At 39.1% G+C, this 14,819-nt stretch overlaps 1 protein-coding gene across 2 annotated transcripts in view; it reads right to left on the bottom strand.

Annotated features, from left to right (window-relative positions):
* Positions 1–14,501, bottom strand: part of RNGTT (RNA guanylyltransferase and 5'-phosphatase) — a 189,613-nt gene extending 175,112 nt beyond the window's left edge. Inside the window, exons 1-2 of one of the 2 annotated variants that reach the window (XM_069851265.1) lie at positions 14,349–14,501; positions 6,656–6,765 (exon numbers count right to left, since the gene is read on the bottom strand). In XM_069851265.1, the coding sequence (XP_069707366.1) occupies positions 6,656–6,765; positions 14,349–14,412 (174 nt within the window). In that variant the 5' untranslated portion in view covers positions 14,413–14,501. Of the gene's footprint in view, positions 1–6,655; positions 6,766–12,841; positions 12,861–14,348 lie in introns of those variants that run through there. The other variant, XM_069851266.1, reaches the window with a different exon arrangement.
* Positions 14,502–14,819: the final 318 nt, after the last annotated feature.

Genomic DNA, 14,819 nt, shown 5'->3' with positions numbered 1-14,819 from the left:
TGCAAGTTTAAAAATTCTTAAATACTGCATTTGTTCATAAAATCTATATAAATTTGATTTTACAGTCATCTGTGTTTTTTGTGAAAGCTGGTGTCTGAATTGGCACTAGCTAAATAATAAACCTCAGTTCATCCCTAACACCACTTTTAAATAAGAAAAATCTGCTAACAGCAGGAAAATATCTGATAAAGAATTATTTTAACATGTTAAAACACAAAAAGTGGAATCAAGTGCTCTTATGCTTTAAGTTACTAAAACACTGGCCCAGTGGAAGTGCCACAGAAAAATTAACTACAAAGACATATACAAGAATAGTCTCAGAAAAAATAACTCATCTTAATTTACCCATCCATTAAATTAGAAAGCGAAACAAATGAACACATTTCCAAGTTTAAAACAAAATAATCCTTAACATTCTTAGAAACATTTTATTCAAAGCTAAAACGTGAAACAACCTGAAATCTTCAGAGACATTGTCAGTAATTAAGGTGGGAGTCTCAACCACCTAGATGTTAGGACACCTATGACTTCAGGCTGCCTTGCCTACTCTACCCTAATACGTCTCCCTGTGCATGAACTTAACTTTTTTAGTGTTTGGCTTTTATTGCTGTAAAATATGTCTTTTAAAGCAGCCTTTGTGGAAGTTACTGTTTTTAAAAAGCAAGATGGAAAGCAAAAATTCCACTGAGCAGCATACAACACACAGAATATCAGTAAAGTTCTTACTACTGATTCTTGGTTCAAACAAGATTTCCAACCACCAACCTCCCAGTAGCTCGCTAACACACCTGGGTACTAAAGTATTCTTGTTTTCCTGCCTTTGAAGTGCAAGTCGTTGCTTCTGGTCAAAATGTTGAATGTCATGCTTTCAAGTAGGATCCTCACCATGAAACCAAGTGTCTTTTTAAAAGGCATTTTAAGAGTGATAGTTTAGCAAAATCCTTGTTCCATAGCTTTGTCTTTTATAAAGATACATCAACAGTGCACTTATAATTACATTAACGCTGAAGCATGTTAGGCATGCAAAAACACAGAAGCACACTGCATATTCAATGTATTTAAAACTCCAGCAAATACTCATAAACAGGATTTTGATCAGGGCAACAGACAGCAATAATTCTTCCAACTGCACTCCTAAATTACAAATTAGAACACTGCTACCAGACAATTCAGAAAAGATAAAATCCCATGGAACACATTTCAGAAACAGCAGTTTCACACAGCTATGTTGCTCAGTTGACCCCAAGACATATTTCCCATTACCTAAAGAGGTAGTTATCCATGGCATTCAAAGTTTTGATGATACACTTCTGTAATACTTAGATAATACCTTTACACTTCCATAATGCTTCTGATATTAAAAAGCATCATAATGTTATGTCAGCAGCATTAAGCATTTGTAGCATAAAATCCGAATAACTTCTGAATTTCTCCTTGTTTACTTCAAGTTTATATATTGCATTCAGAATGCTTTACTTCTATTATTGTGTTTTGCAGAAATACAAGCTATAATACTTAGGGACACTTCAACCTGAAAACAATGTTATATCATCTGAAACTTCAAATATTTAGTGTCAACCAAGCTGCTAAGCATACAGACTGACAGCCAGTGATTAATTTACAATAGGCAATTAATTAAATTACGACTTTCATCTCCCTCCATACTCAACAACATTTAGCAATTGCCTCAAAGACCACATAAATTCACAACTAAGACCACAGAAAATTTCCAGGTGCTACATATTTTAGGTCCATAACACTATGACACTAGCATAAACCCATCCAAAATAATTGTTCAGAGGAGAATGACATATTTCTACACCAGTACTTCTAGGTGATTGGACAGGACAACATGCTAGGACAGATAAGTACATCTAGAATGAGCTGATCAGTATGAAAACCACTCAGATATTTTTCTACAATTCTACACAATCAATAGCTCCATGGAGGGCACCCACAGAGCATCTTCCAGAAACATGCTGGGCTCCAAAAAAAAAAAAAAGCATAAGAATCTCCCTTTGTGTTCTGTATCCTATCAGTAATCTGGTTAGAGTTGGCAGAAATATTCATGTGACAATCAGGCGTGTTTTTACCAGAGAGCTCTAGACTACGAAGACCCTAACGACTCTCCTCCCCAACTTCTATGTAGCTCAGCTTGATAACCTGTTTTTTTCTGTAAATACGGGGTTAGGTGTAACACTTCCAAGATGCCCTCAGCTATGGAGGAAAAAAAGTTACTTTCAAAGTAAGATTAAGATTTAATGAAAGCATCATTTTAAAGTAAAGGTTTTTTGCATTCAGTTCCAGTCTAGTGAGAAAGAAGACATTCCAAAATGTGAAGCCCTCTTGGAAAAAATGCTGTATCATCTGGTAGTCTGGAAAAAGGGAAAAAGAATCCTAAGGAAAACAACCTTTAATAAAAGCATGAAGACAGATTAAAATGAAACATTGTTTAATACATTAGATTCTTAAAGGAGCACTACAAGAAGAAATTAAAGTGACTTGCAGAATCACATCCTCCCATCCTAAAGTAGGAGAGAGAGAAATCCATTTTAGAGCTGAAAACCCAAAGCCAACTCCCAGCTCCAATGTTCTCAAATATCAGCAGCTTGAAATGCTCCCACCAGAAGCCTCCAAACTTCCCCAAATTCCTTGTGTAATGAAGAATTGCCACTGAGAAGATGCACAAAAGACCAAAAAATAATTTTATGTCAAAGCTTTTAAGCACGCTTGTATGCTTTTCCCTCAACTTTGAGATTACTCTTTTGAACATGCTCATTTACAGATTTCAGTTTCCTCACTGACGTGCATGAGCCAGGGGAACACCACATCGTACTTCAGACCCAAAGTGTCACCGAGCTGTTGCATTTAATTTTAAAAGGAGAATGAAAGACAGCAAAGTGGCTGCTAGACAGGGAATTCTGGACTACCAAACTCCGGGACTTCTGGCCAGCTATTCTTCTGCAATTACTACGAGTAATTTCAGTCAATGCAAGCAAAGATCTTGTGAAGTGGCACCGTTCCTCACACATTTCACAGAGCAGTAAACCAAACAGGCATCTGATATAATTTAGCCAAAGCTACAAAAGCACGTATGGCTTACACAGCATAAGGACTGAAAGTGGTTTGCTTGTTGTACAGAAAGCATTTACTCTCTCAGCCCATGAGGTTAGTAACACATCGTAATTTATAGAGTATGCAGCAAGAGAAATGGATAAAGAAAATTTTTAAAAGCAAAGGGATTATGTAACAAAGTATACAATTACAATATTCCAAAAATCCATTTAAAAACCACACTGGTACCACAAGAATCAACTTGTGTTATACTACACTTGCCCTGACCAACCACAATTCTCACCTACAGAACAGATTATGCTTATCATTCAGGTGCTTTGCTCTTCTCTGAAACCCTGACATCACATCAGTCACAGCTGTCCCCCAGTCATGCTCTCCTAAGTTTGCTCCTAGCAAGTTCCCAATAGGAACTGATTTTTTAAAGACTATCTAAGCTAAAAGAGATGGGTATCCACTGGAAAAAAAATGGTTTTTCGGTCAATTTTTTTCATAAATCACATCTTTCAGTCCACCATACCCAGCCATCAATGAATAACACAGCTTTGGAAAAAAAAAGAATAATTTTAAATTGTTGAGCAACTTCTCACTTAAACATGCATTTATTTCTTACAAGGACTGTTGCAACACTAGTCTTAGACACCATTCTGCAACACAATTGAAACCAGTTATTTTCTTGCTTCCAATTGTAAAAGATGACTGGATAGAATGAAAAAAATCATCAATAGTTTGAAATTCTCATCTTCTACACACAATAATGCCACAAACTTTGTACCATCTCTATCCTGCTCATGCTTATTTTGGCCAGGATCTCCATGTCCTCCTACATTATAAAAGCCTTCCTGCTCACTTTCTCACATGCAGCTATCTCCAGCTATTAGTGGTTTATGCATGCACTCTTCTGCTGCTGTGTAATTAAATGGGCTTGCTAGGATCCCCTTGAGTGACCACAGAAGTTTCCCATTAGATGCTGGAGCACGAAAATATCCTCCCCAGGCAGGAGACGGCATGCTACAATACACTGAATTCTCTCCAGTTCCAGGATTTTTTTCCTTGCATTTTTTATTTGAGGAAAATTTAAATCAGAGATTGAATTTATCTGTGAAAACAAAAGTGTAGCTGAAAACTAAAAACTAGTTCTTCTAATAGGAATCTATTGTAACTTGGACATATTCAGCGCCCTAACATTCTTCTGAGTTAACTAATGTACTAGCTCTACATACCACAAACAAAACTACCTCTTATAAAGCATAAACAGTACTAATCAACCTATTCAAGAAAGAAATGAAAAAATAAAGTTTTTCACTCTGTTGGCAACTGCTCCTGCATTTTTTTTAATGAGACCATTAAGAAACTACATCAATATTGTTAATCAGAAGAAAAACAGGGTTGCTACCCCACATACAGCTTTTCAGCAACAAGCTCTGTGACAAAAAAAAGAATCACAATATCTCACTATAACCAAAATCCAGATATAAAAGTTTCTGCTGAAGTCTCTTATTTGGGAGATAAATTATATGGACTTAAGTAATAACCGGGTTTCAGAAACAATTCATTCTGCAAAGTATTAGCAGTGAAGTATGCTGCAGTGAAATGAGAACCATGCACAGTTAGCTACTTCTGCCTTGGGAAAATCCACTTTACAACTGCAGTTCATCTCATTGCCAGTTTGTCGGTAAACTGGTGCATATCTTTGCAAACAAGAAAACATATGTTTTCAAATAGCAAAGATTTAGCAACAATACCAGGGTTCAAAACAATATAAGAGAATTGACAAGAAGAGGGAGTTTCAGAGAAGTTATACGTTCTGCTTGCTAACCAAAATTACCAAAATATAAGTGGGGATCCCCACGTTAGTAATTGTACTATCAGATTCTTATCATCTGATGTTGTTCAAGACATTACAAACTTGTAGTATCACAACACAACTGATTAACGTGCCTACTGCAAAGGCAATGAAGGCTCACCATGATTTCTTTTTAGTGACAAATCACTAGCAAGAAAATAGTCAGAAATTCCAAGCAAGTCTCTGAAGTTCTTTGTAACTTCAGAATATATGCAGAATTTTAAATTACTTTAAACCATAAATAAAATGGGTTTTGGAAAAATTCTAGATATGCCCCATTAAAGCCATTTAGAGTCAAAACCAACATAATGCATAAAAGAGGGACTCAAATAGCATTTAGAAGCATAGATCCAAGAGCTCAAACAAGAAAAATCCTAGCAGTTCAAGTACCTGAGCGCAGGCACATCTGCCTCACTGATAAAGCACTACATATTAGCCCACAGGTTCTTTTATCGCTGCTACACAAAGTAGCTCACCATCTATTTCGTACCTAAGCCTAAATATGGTGCATAAAATGAAGATTCCCATTTCTTCCCATATCTCAGCCTGATCGAATGGAACATATCCCTGCCCGTCACAGGAGGGGTGGGAACGAGATGACCTTTAAGGTCCCTTCCAACCCAAACTATTCGATGATTCTATGATTTTAGTCATCTGATTCTTCCGAAGTTTAAGCTGTGATACCACTAAACAAGTTCAGAATTAATTTAACCTAGATCAATAGAAAAAAAAAAAACAGAGAAACAAAACACTTCTAGAAAATTTCTAGATATGCACCATTAAAGCCAGTCAAAGTCAAAACCAAAAAGACTGAAAAAAATGTTCACTAGTGTGATTAGTTTTGTAAAACATTATCAAAAAAAAAAGTGCCAACCTTCTATACAGCAGTTTAATAAATAGGTTAAAAGAACTGGGTTGTAGACCTTCCTTTGCCCGAGAGGTTTAAAACCTTATTCCCACACCTCCAGATGCACTCACTGTGCACACCACTTCACAGACCTCTACACCACATGAAAGGCTGGAAAGGTCCTCTTTGCCATCTTTACTGCCAAAATTGTCCTGCAATGCAGAGACAGGCAAGCTGAAGTAGACTGACAGAAATGGGCTAAACAGAGAATGAAGAAATAAGGCAGAGGCACAATACTCAACAATAAAGGCATCCATCTACTTCCCTGGGTCTTAATCCATGCTCCTATAATTTTTTTCTGTCTACGTGCTTTGTTTTTTTTCATGAGAAGTTGCTGCATAAAACCCATAAACTGATTTCTTCCATATTTGGATATAGCCAGCTAGATCCCATAAAGCATTCTAGGCATCAAAAGAAGAAAAATATGCACCGAAATTCCAGAAGAGTTCTATGAAATTCTCCTTTCACTTTCCAATTGCAACCTCACATGTCCATACACAAGTCATTTGTAAAACTACAAACTTGGAGCATCTGAATTTCAGCAATGACACCTTTGCAAGATGCAACAGTCATAACAGAGAAGTGACATTCTTGCCTCTAACACAGTGAATGAGCTAGAGGATTTTGCACAATTCTTGCCTATAAGAAAGTACTGTTGGAAATCTAGGAGTTGCAGAAAAACCTGAAAATGCAAAAGAACAAAATAAATTTTCTGTACAGATGTCCCAAAGGAAGCCATCAACCGCTTTCTTCTCAGATCTGAAAAGCAACATTTGAATAAACATTAATAATTAAAGGAGTATTTCAATTAACAGAAAATTTAACTTTACCTTCAGACTCTTTAAGTAGTTGGATAACATACTCGGGTGAAAACGATTTTCTTCAGCAACTTGTTCATCGTATCTCGGTCCTAACATTGTCTTCAAAGGTAAAAACTTCCCTATGAAAGATAATCAAATTTTGCAGTATTTTACGTATACTCATGTATAGGTAAACTTAGAACTAAGCAATTTCAAAGTAACATCTTGAGCAGATTAAGAGGTTCACCTTCAATTAAAAATAATCATGGGGAAAGAATCAATAACAGCTGAACTGGAATATTTTTTAGTAATAAGTTCTCAAAATACGCAAATAAGTTTAGAAGTTTAAAGGAAACAGAAGTCAGATCATCTAAAACAAAACGATGCAACATTTTTAGCTAGCTTTTAGTGTGAGAAAATAGAGAATATAAAAGGAGAAAACAGAGAAAACAAACTCAGTATGGTTAAAGGCATGAAAACGGCATTTTAAAAAGACAGTTTGTTACTGATCATGTAAATACTAACTTTAACTACCTGCAAAAAGAAAACACGGTAAAAAAAAATACATTTGGTCCAGAACAGTTATGAACTACAGAGCTTTCTAACATGCTTCTTAAGGTTTGTTGGAAGAATTCCACAGCAGTGTTCAAATGCCCCTCCAAAATACAACACCTGCGTGTCCTTCAGACACCAGGGAAGTTACAGAACCGCAATACAAACTTGACTGGAATTACTACCAACTGGACTACATCCATCACTCGCTAGAAACCCAATTTTTTTTTTAATTGGTTTTCATTTTCATCTATCATACCCACCACAAAACATCTGAAATAAGATTATTAGAGATCTCTAGCTCTTTCCTACTGACACCCAGCAAGCTAAGGGCACACCTCTCCCCCAGCACAGCAGGAACAGTATTGGAGCTGAAAGTACTGACCCAACAGCTCTTCCTGCACTTCCAAACAAACCAGAACTTTGAGCCCAGGTCTCTGTCTGACCTGGGACCCTGCACTGCTGCGAGTTGCAGAAAATGCATTCAAACTGACAGTAACAGACCTGGCATAGCTGCCCAGTCACACTACAGTTCATGATACAGGGAGAGAGTAAAACTATGAGAACCTTAGCATTTCTAAGTATTAATGAAAATATTTAAATGGATTATATCACAAGACTGATCAAATAAATCCTTCCCCTAGAAAACACAAAAAAATGTATTGCCCCAGAACTTTCCTTCCTCTCCTTTGTCTTTCTTTTGTTTTTTTTTTTTTTTTGTAAATAAAACTGGTTCCATGCTGTTAGAAAGACAGCCCTTCTAAAACCAAAGAAAATGCAGCCACAATTGTATGGCACAGAAGAGGAGAAGAAGCAGATTTCTAATGAAGGAACTCCAAATTGGAGCGGCAGACATAAATCTTCCAGGAAAAAAAAAGCACTGCTAGATCCTGATGTTTGTTGAATTATATTTCTAAAGTGCTTCTAACAGCAGTTCATTCTACATATAATTTTTTTTTTAACCTCAGTAACTTTCAGCTTTTCCTATTTAAAAACACAAGTACCCACACAGTATTTTGAAATAAGGAAAAACATTACACCTTTCTATACTATCGCTTAAACCATCTCATGCAGCTGCTCAGCTGTGTAATGCAGACTAACAGCCACCATTCACTAGTCTTTATGGAGTATTTAACATTCCATTTCAGATCCTCAAGTGAATCGGGACACCCAGCACACATCCTAAAAAAAAAATCTTCTAAATTACTCATGAAAATACTGCTTTCTCATCAAGACAGAGCATTTCCTTGCAGTAAATGAAAAAAAAAAAAATCCTGTTGTTTTCAGCAAAACAAAACCACATGGAATGAAAAGACACTAAAATGCCCACGGAAGGCAGCCAGGAATCAAATTTTGAGAGAGAAACTCACTAATCCTCAAAGAAACAGAAAAATGCATACTATTTTCACTAAATGAATGCTGTAGAGAGGTTTCACTATACAATTTATTCATACAGTTCATATATTTAGTTTACAGAGTTTTCCGTAGCCTTAAATTCTATTAAAACATCTTATACAGTCTTAAATGAGTATTTAGCTTTCGGGGAAGAGACATTATAAATCACAGAATACAGTTATAGAAAGCGGGAAGCTTTATACAACTTGTTAGCTCAGGTCTGAAGTTAAGCAGCAGCATGAGAAATACCCTCACTACTTGCCAGAGACCATCCCAATCATTACAGCTAAAAGGAAAGTTGCTCAGTCATACAGTCAACATACACACTGAATGCTAATAAACTTATAGCCACTTTATCTTCAATTTATTTGAGTCGTAGAAAAACTTCTAAGTTCACTCTACTTCTCTCTTTTTGTTCCACCAGTTACATACATGCTCCTCCTTGCTGCTTACGGCTACCTCACTCAATTTTCTCATTTTTTCATCTATGCACTTGAATTTTCTTGCCTGTGTTCTGTCACCTTCAACACTACCATTCAGCCTCTCTCACACACTATTAATCCTCCCACAAAAACTTGTAATCTTCCTCTGTACTATCAGTACATCCTAATTTTGGATGATCTTAATGCAAGAATCTATCATTGCCATAAGTTTTAGAATCATAGAATAACCAGGTTGGAAATGACCCACCGGATCATCGAGTCCAACCATTCCTATCAAACACTAAAACAATGCCCCTTAGCACCTCGTCCACCCGTGCCTTAAACACCTCCAGGGAAGGTGAATCAACCACCTCCCTGGGCAGCCTCTGCCAGTGCCCAATGACCCTTTCTGTGAAAAATTTTTTCCTAATGTCCAGCCTAAATGTCCCCTGGTGGAGCTTGAGGCCATTCCCTCTTTCCCTGTCCCCTGTCACTTGGGAAAAGAGGCCAGCACCCTCCTCTCCACAACCTCCTTTCAGGTAGTTGTAGAGAGCAATGAGGTCTCCCCTCAGCCTCCTCTTCTCCAGGCTAAACACCCCCAGCTCTCTCAGCCGTTCCTCATAAGGCCTGTTCTCCAGCCCCTTCACCAGCTTCGTTGCTCTTCTCTGGACTCGCTCCAGAGCCTCAACATCCTTCTTGTGGTGAGGGGCCCAGAACTGAACACAGGATTCGAGGAGCGGTCTCACCAGTGCCGAGTACAGAGGGAGAATAACCTCCCTGGCCCTGCTGGTTTTGCAAAACACTAAGCATGCTTGAAAGCATCTTAACTTTCCTGCTTGCCACTCCTATCCCAACACATCCACTCACCCATTATAAATCATGAAGAATGAACCTAAATTTTGTAGACAAGGCATCCGATTAAGAATGCAATGACCAAAGAATCAATGGACACATAAGGAAACTACCACCATTTACAACACACTGGTAAAAGAGAAGAGTTGGAAAACAGTGCCTGGAGGTTAGGGCTGGTTCCTGAACTATCTGATTAGCGACTGTACAATTGTGGTAAAGACTCTCCTGTTCTCCACCTCCTAGAACAATGAATAAACACGTTCAATCTCACCTCAGTACTGGATCTTGATTTAGTGCTTGAATTCACCCTTTCTTTCTGAGTAACTATAACACATTCCTGTTCACCAGGACAAGTCAGGCAAAGTAGTCCAGCCAGCATTCCCTGCAGCATTTTAACAATTTTACACAGCTGTGAAAGTAACAAATATTTTAATAGAGCCCACATACGATACACTGGTAAAGTACTAAACCCCAGATCTCTGGAAGTATTTAGGTACCCGATTTCTACAAATTGCAGTTTGGTGGTATCACTGAGAAAGAGAACTTGCATGGATGCAAACAAGCTGTCTGCCAAGGTTAGAAGAGAGCAGTGAATTCTGATTTGGTTCCAATTTAGGGGAATTTTGTAACCAGATTATGAAAATAATGCCTCTGGGGTTTATTTTGCTTGTTTGTTGTTTTTTAAAATCAATTACACTTGTCTGCAATATAATTTCATGTTACCCCTATGCAGTAAGCTGTGTCTTCTTCATTTACGTTCTTGTTGAGTTCTAAACTGTGGCTGTAATAAACGTATTAAAAGATCTTGAAATCAATCTCGTATTGTGTTCTTCTTGGAACAGAAAACCAGATTTCCCTACCTAGCACATTTGCTATCTGATCTTTGTACAGAAGCTTGAAAATCCTCCCTCACAGTGTCCATATAAACCCTTTCCAGGCAAGTATCACTAAGCTACAGAAAATTTAAGCTTTAAATCTAAGAAAGGTTTCCAACCTTTCTGAGGGATATGGACAAGCATAAATGAGGCAGTAGCTATAAACTTCGCTACAGTTCTATCTTACATTTTATACTAAAGAAGTATTGTAGTAAAATATGACTGCAACTCAAGCTGCCATGCATAAGCATTTGAATATTAAATAACCAATTTTTTATGTTGAACTAGATGATCTGATGGTAACAGGGTGATATTTTACATGGATATTGAAGCACCCCAACTCATTAGTTTATCTAAACTAAATTATTATAATTGTAACTCCTCAATGAAATTTTCAAATTAACTTCAAAATTGATGATTGATTACCTGCTGCCACAATTAAGTCCGAATTTGTCAAACAGTTTTGGAAAGTGGATATTAAAAACCATTTTCCAAATTAGTTACCTGTGTAACAGATGGTGTTTCTTTAGGTTCAAAAATAGGTAAAAATACTAAAAATAGGAGTCCAGTATGTCAAAGCATAAACATCAAGTGGATAAATCTGAGAAGAAACGAAGTGAACAACATAAGAATCCGAATTTTGATACATCTTTATCTCTTCTTAAAACTTTAATCCTAGAGCACACCAGTGGAAAAGCTACCTTTAATTTAGTCCAGTTTACTGTGACATAAAACTATCGACTCAATACATGATGACAGCCACTAATTGTTTATGACTATGGTACATTTAGGGCCAGAATGGGCATTGATTAGCAAGGGAGACTGTGCAGTGACCAAAGAAAGAGAAATTTGAATAAAATGTAATAGCAAAATGTGACTAAAAAAACAAAAAAAAGAAACAACAAACAAACAATGCTCCAAGAAATAAGTCTTCTGTTTCAAGAAAAACTGTGCTGGGTCAAAGCACTCACTTCACTTCGTATCTCATCACCAAAAGAGGTTAATAACAGATGCCTAGGAAAGAGCGTAAAATGATGACAATGAAAACCCACCACCAGATTATTCTCCCCAACTACATCACACATGGCTCAGCAACTTGCTAAACCAGAGGCGTTACTCTTCTACTTAAGGTATTGTCTCATCCGCATGCAACATGGATGCTTTTAATAACATCTCACCATTGTGCATGCTGCGTGTATGTCTAGAACAAGATTAACTAACATGAATCATTAGAAGGAAACAAAGACACTGCTGAGACACTTCTCAAGTCTCTTCTTCATTATCTTGCTAGCATTCTCCAAAACAGACTGGGTTTTCAGTGGCTGTAAAAAGTAGGTACCTGCAGAGATGATGATGCCAAGGCAACAAGGCCAAACCAACCCAACTGCTTCAGATCTAAGAGTTCAGAGAAAGCTCTTTTCATCAAGTACATCGCTGAGGTGCTACCACATTGCAATAAATACTTAAGTGCTCCGTTCTGAAGAATTGCTGTACCATAAAAGCAGAAAGTGGTAACAAAACACTAATATTTAAAGAAATAAACTAGAAAATAATGGGAGATGTAGATTAATTCATCTCTTTCACGATGAAGGGCCTTGTTAACCTGAACAAATCCAGTCTCACAAAGAGAAAAGCTCTAGGCCTTATCAGGACTTGTGTTTGAGGTCACCTAGAAATTACAGATACCACAAGAGGGTCAAGACCAAACTTGATAAAAACTGGTCCACAGAAACTTTGCTCAGCAACACTATTGCCATTACACTATTAGATGGGAAAAAAGTCACACATGTATGCCTAGAAATTTGATAGGAAAGCTAATTAAAACAGACTATAACACATCTGGAAGATGGTACCAATATCAATAAACTCTAAAATACGTCTCAATAAAACTGTCAGATGTCTTTGAACATAAAATAACAAAAATAAAGGAGAGAAGACCAATGTTGCACTATGACTTTTAGTAAGTTGTATGCACTAAAAAAAAAAAACCAACTAAGAATCAGGTAAACTAATACATGAATGCATTACAATAAAGCAGCCAAAGAAACTGACAAAGCCCTTTCCTTTATTTTTGTGCAGTAACTTCTTGTGCACAATCACACTGAATGGAAAAGAATTACCTTGCAGTTACTGAATAAACAAACACACAAGCAGTGATGGCACAGCAGATGACATGCTGATAAACTGCATTCTTGCTTACTCTAGGTTACTCTTTCTGAGAAGCCACGGCTTAAAAGACAGACAAACAAGCAAAACCAACAACTTCTAGAGATCACGAACTTGCTGAGAAGAAAAACAAAGAATAAAAAGTTATCAGTCCATTTTTGTCATGGTCAAAAGCCTAACAACTTTGGCTGCGAAATCTCTTACTGGATAGAAAGCAACGCATTTGTCAGCGATCGGGAAAAAGAGATAATGGAGATAAGCAATACGATAAGGCTGTTATTGAGTCAAACTCAAGAGAAATATGAGGAACATGAGAGAAACCAGTGGCTGATAAAATGAACAACTTAAATTAAATGCTAATCAATGCCAAGTAATGCGTATTGATAAGATTAAGCCTACTGAGATGTCTCACAAGGTTCTAAATAAGCCTGGAAATAGTCATTGATGTCTTCGGTTCCACAACCAACTGCTACCAAAAAAGCATAAGATGATGCAGAAACGTGGGACAGAAAATACAGGAATTATCACTATTAAGAAATATATGGCACAGTGCCATCTAGAATAGCATGCTGAGTAACAAATGCTGTGTTTCTATAAAATACTTTTAAATTATCACAACTAGGATGATGAAAGGACCGATGCTTAGAGATTTAGCAGTGGACAGGTACAGTTGGGCTTGATGATCTCAAGGGTCTTTTCCGATCAAGGGATTCTATAACTAGAAAGTATTATGAAAAACGGGATTTGTAACTGCACACAGAATCACTAGGTTGGAAAAGACCGACAGGATCATCGAGAGCGAAGATTGGTTACTCTGTCTCATACTAGACAGCAGAGGAAACATTGATCTGAAGTTAGTACAGCAGTTAAATCACAACTAAAAGAAAGCACGTTTACATGATCCCTAATTCACTGCAACCAGGTGCCAGCAAGACCGGACACGCGGCTACGATCGAGACAGGCAGCGTGTCACGGGTGAGAACGTCCAAGATGACAGCGACCACTGACAAAACCTGAAACACACACGCAAAAACTTTACAGCACGGCGCCTAAGCTCATTCTCCAGCTAAACAGCTTAGGAACACGCGGGGGACTGAGAGGTCGCTGCCGGTCTGCCCAGCGACAGATCAACGCCGATCGGCATCAGAGCCTTCAGGAACAAAACCGAGGGAGGAGGAGGCGGCACAGAGGACTGGTCGGGGCCGAGAAACGCTCCAGGAGGGCACCTCGGGCGGGACGGACGGGAAAACTTTTTGTAGAGATTTAGTAGCGGAAAGGGAGGTTGCTGCTACCAAAGACCTTTTCCAACCTAGCGATTCTACGACGTTTCGGCCCCGAGCTGAAGGCGCTGCTGGCGGGCCGGAGGGTGCGGAGGGGCCGGCAGAGCGAGGGCAAAGCCGGCCGGGCGCCAGGGAAACCCGGAGCTCCACGGGCGGGCCCCGGGGGAGGCCGGGCGCTCACCTGCCACGGGCTGCCCTCTCCGGGGGCAGTGGAGCCAGCGCGGCGGGATCTTGTTGTAGGACATGGCGGGGCGCGGAGGGGAGAAGGGCCGGGAAGGGGAGAGAAGGGCGAGCGGGCCGGGCGCTCAGCGGCCCCGGGACCGCGGCGCCTTCATTCAGACCCGGCCCCGCCCCCGCCCGCGCCGCTTCCGCTTCCGGGTCGGGCGCGCGGGGGGCGGGGCTGTCCCAGAGCCCGGGGGCCCCAGGGCCCCGCCGGCTCCAGCCCCCAAAGCAGCCCGGGCTGCCCCGGGCCCCGCGAGCCCGGCCCCGAGCACCGACAGGGATGGGGCAGCCACAGCTTCCCTGGGCAACCTGGGCCAGGGCCTCACCGCCCGCATCGTGAAGGAATTCCTTATACCTACTCTAAATCTTCCCCTTTCTAGTTTATACCCATCGCCCCTCGTCCTATCACTTGAAGCCTCTGTAAACAGTC

This window comes from Phaenicophaeus curvirostris, chromosome 2 (assembly GCF_032191515.1).
Source record: "Phaenicophaeus curvirostris isolate KB17595 chromosome 2, BPBGC_Pcur_1.0, whole genome shotgun sequence".
NCBI classification, from domain to species: domain Eukaryota; kingdom Metazoa; phylum Chordata; class Aves; order Cuculiformes; family Cuculidae; genus Phaenicophaeus; species Phaenicophaeus curvirostris.
Note: the sequence above shows the minus strand (reverse complement) of the source record. Positions and strands in the feature narration are given on the sequence as shown.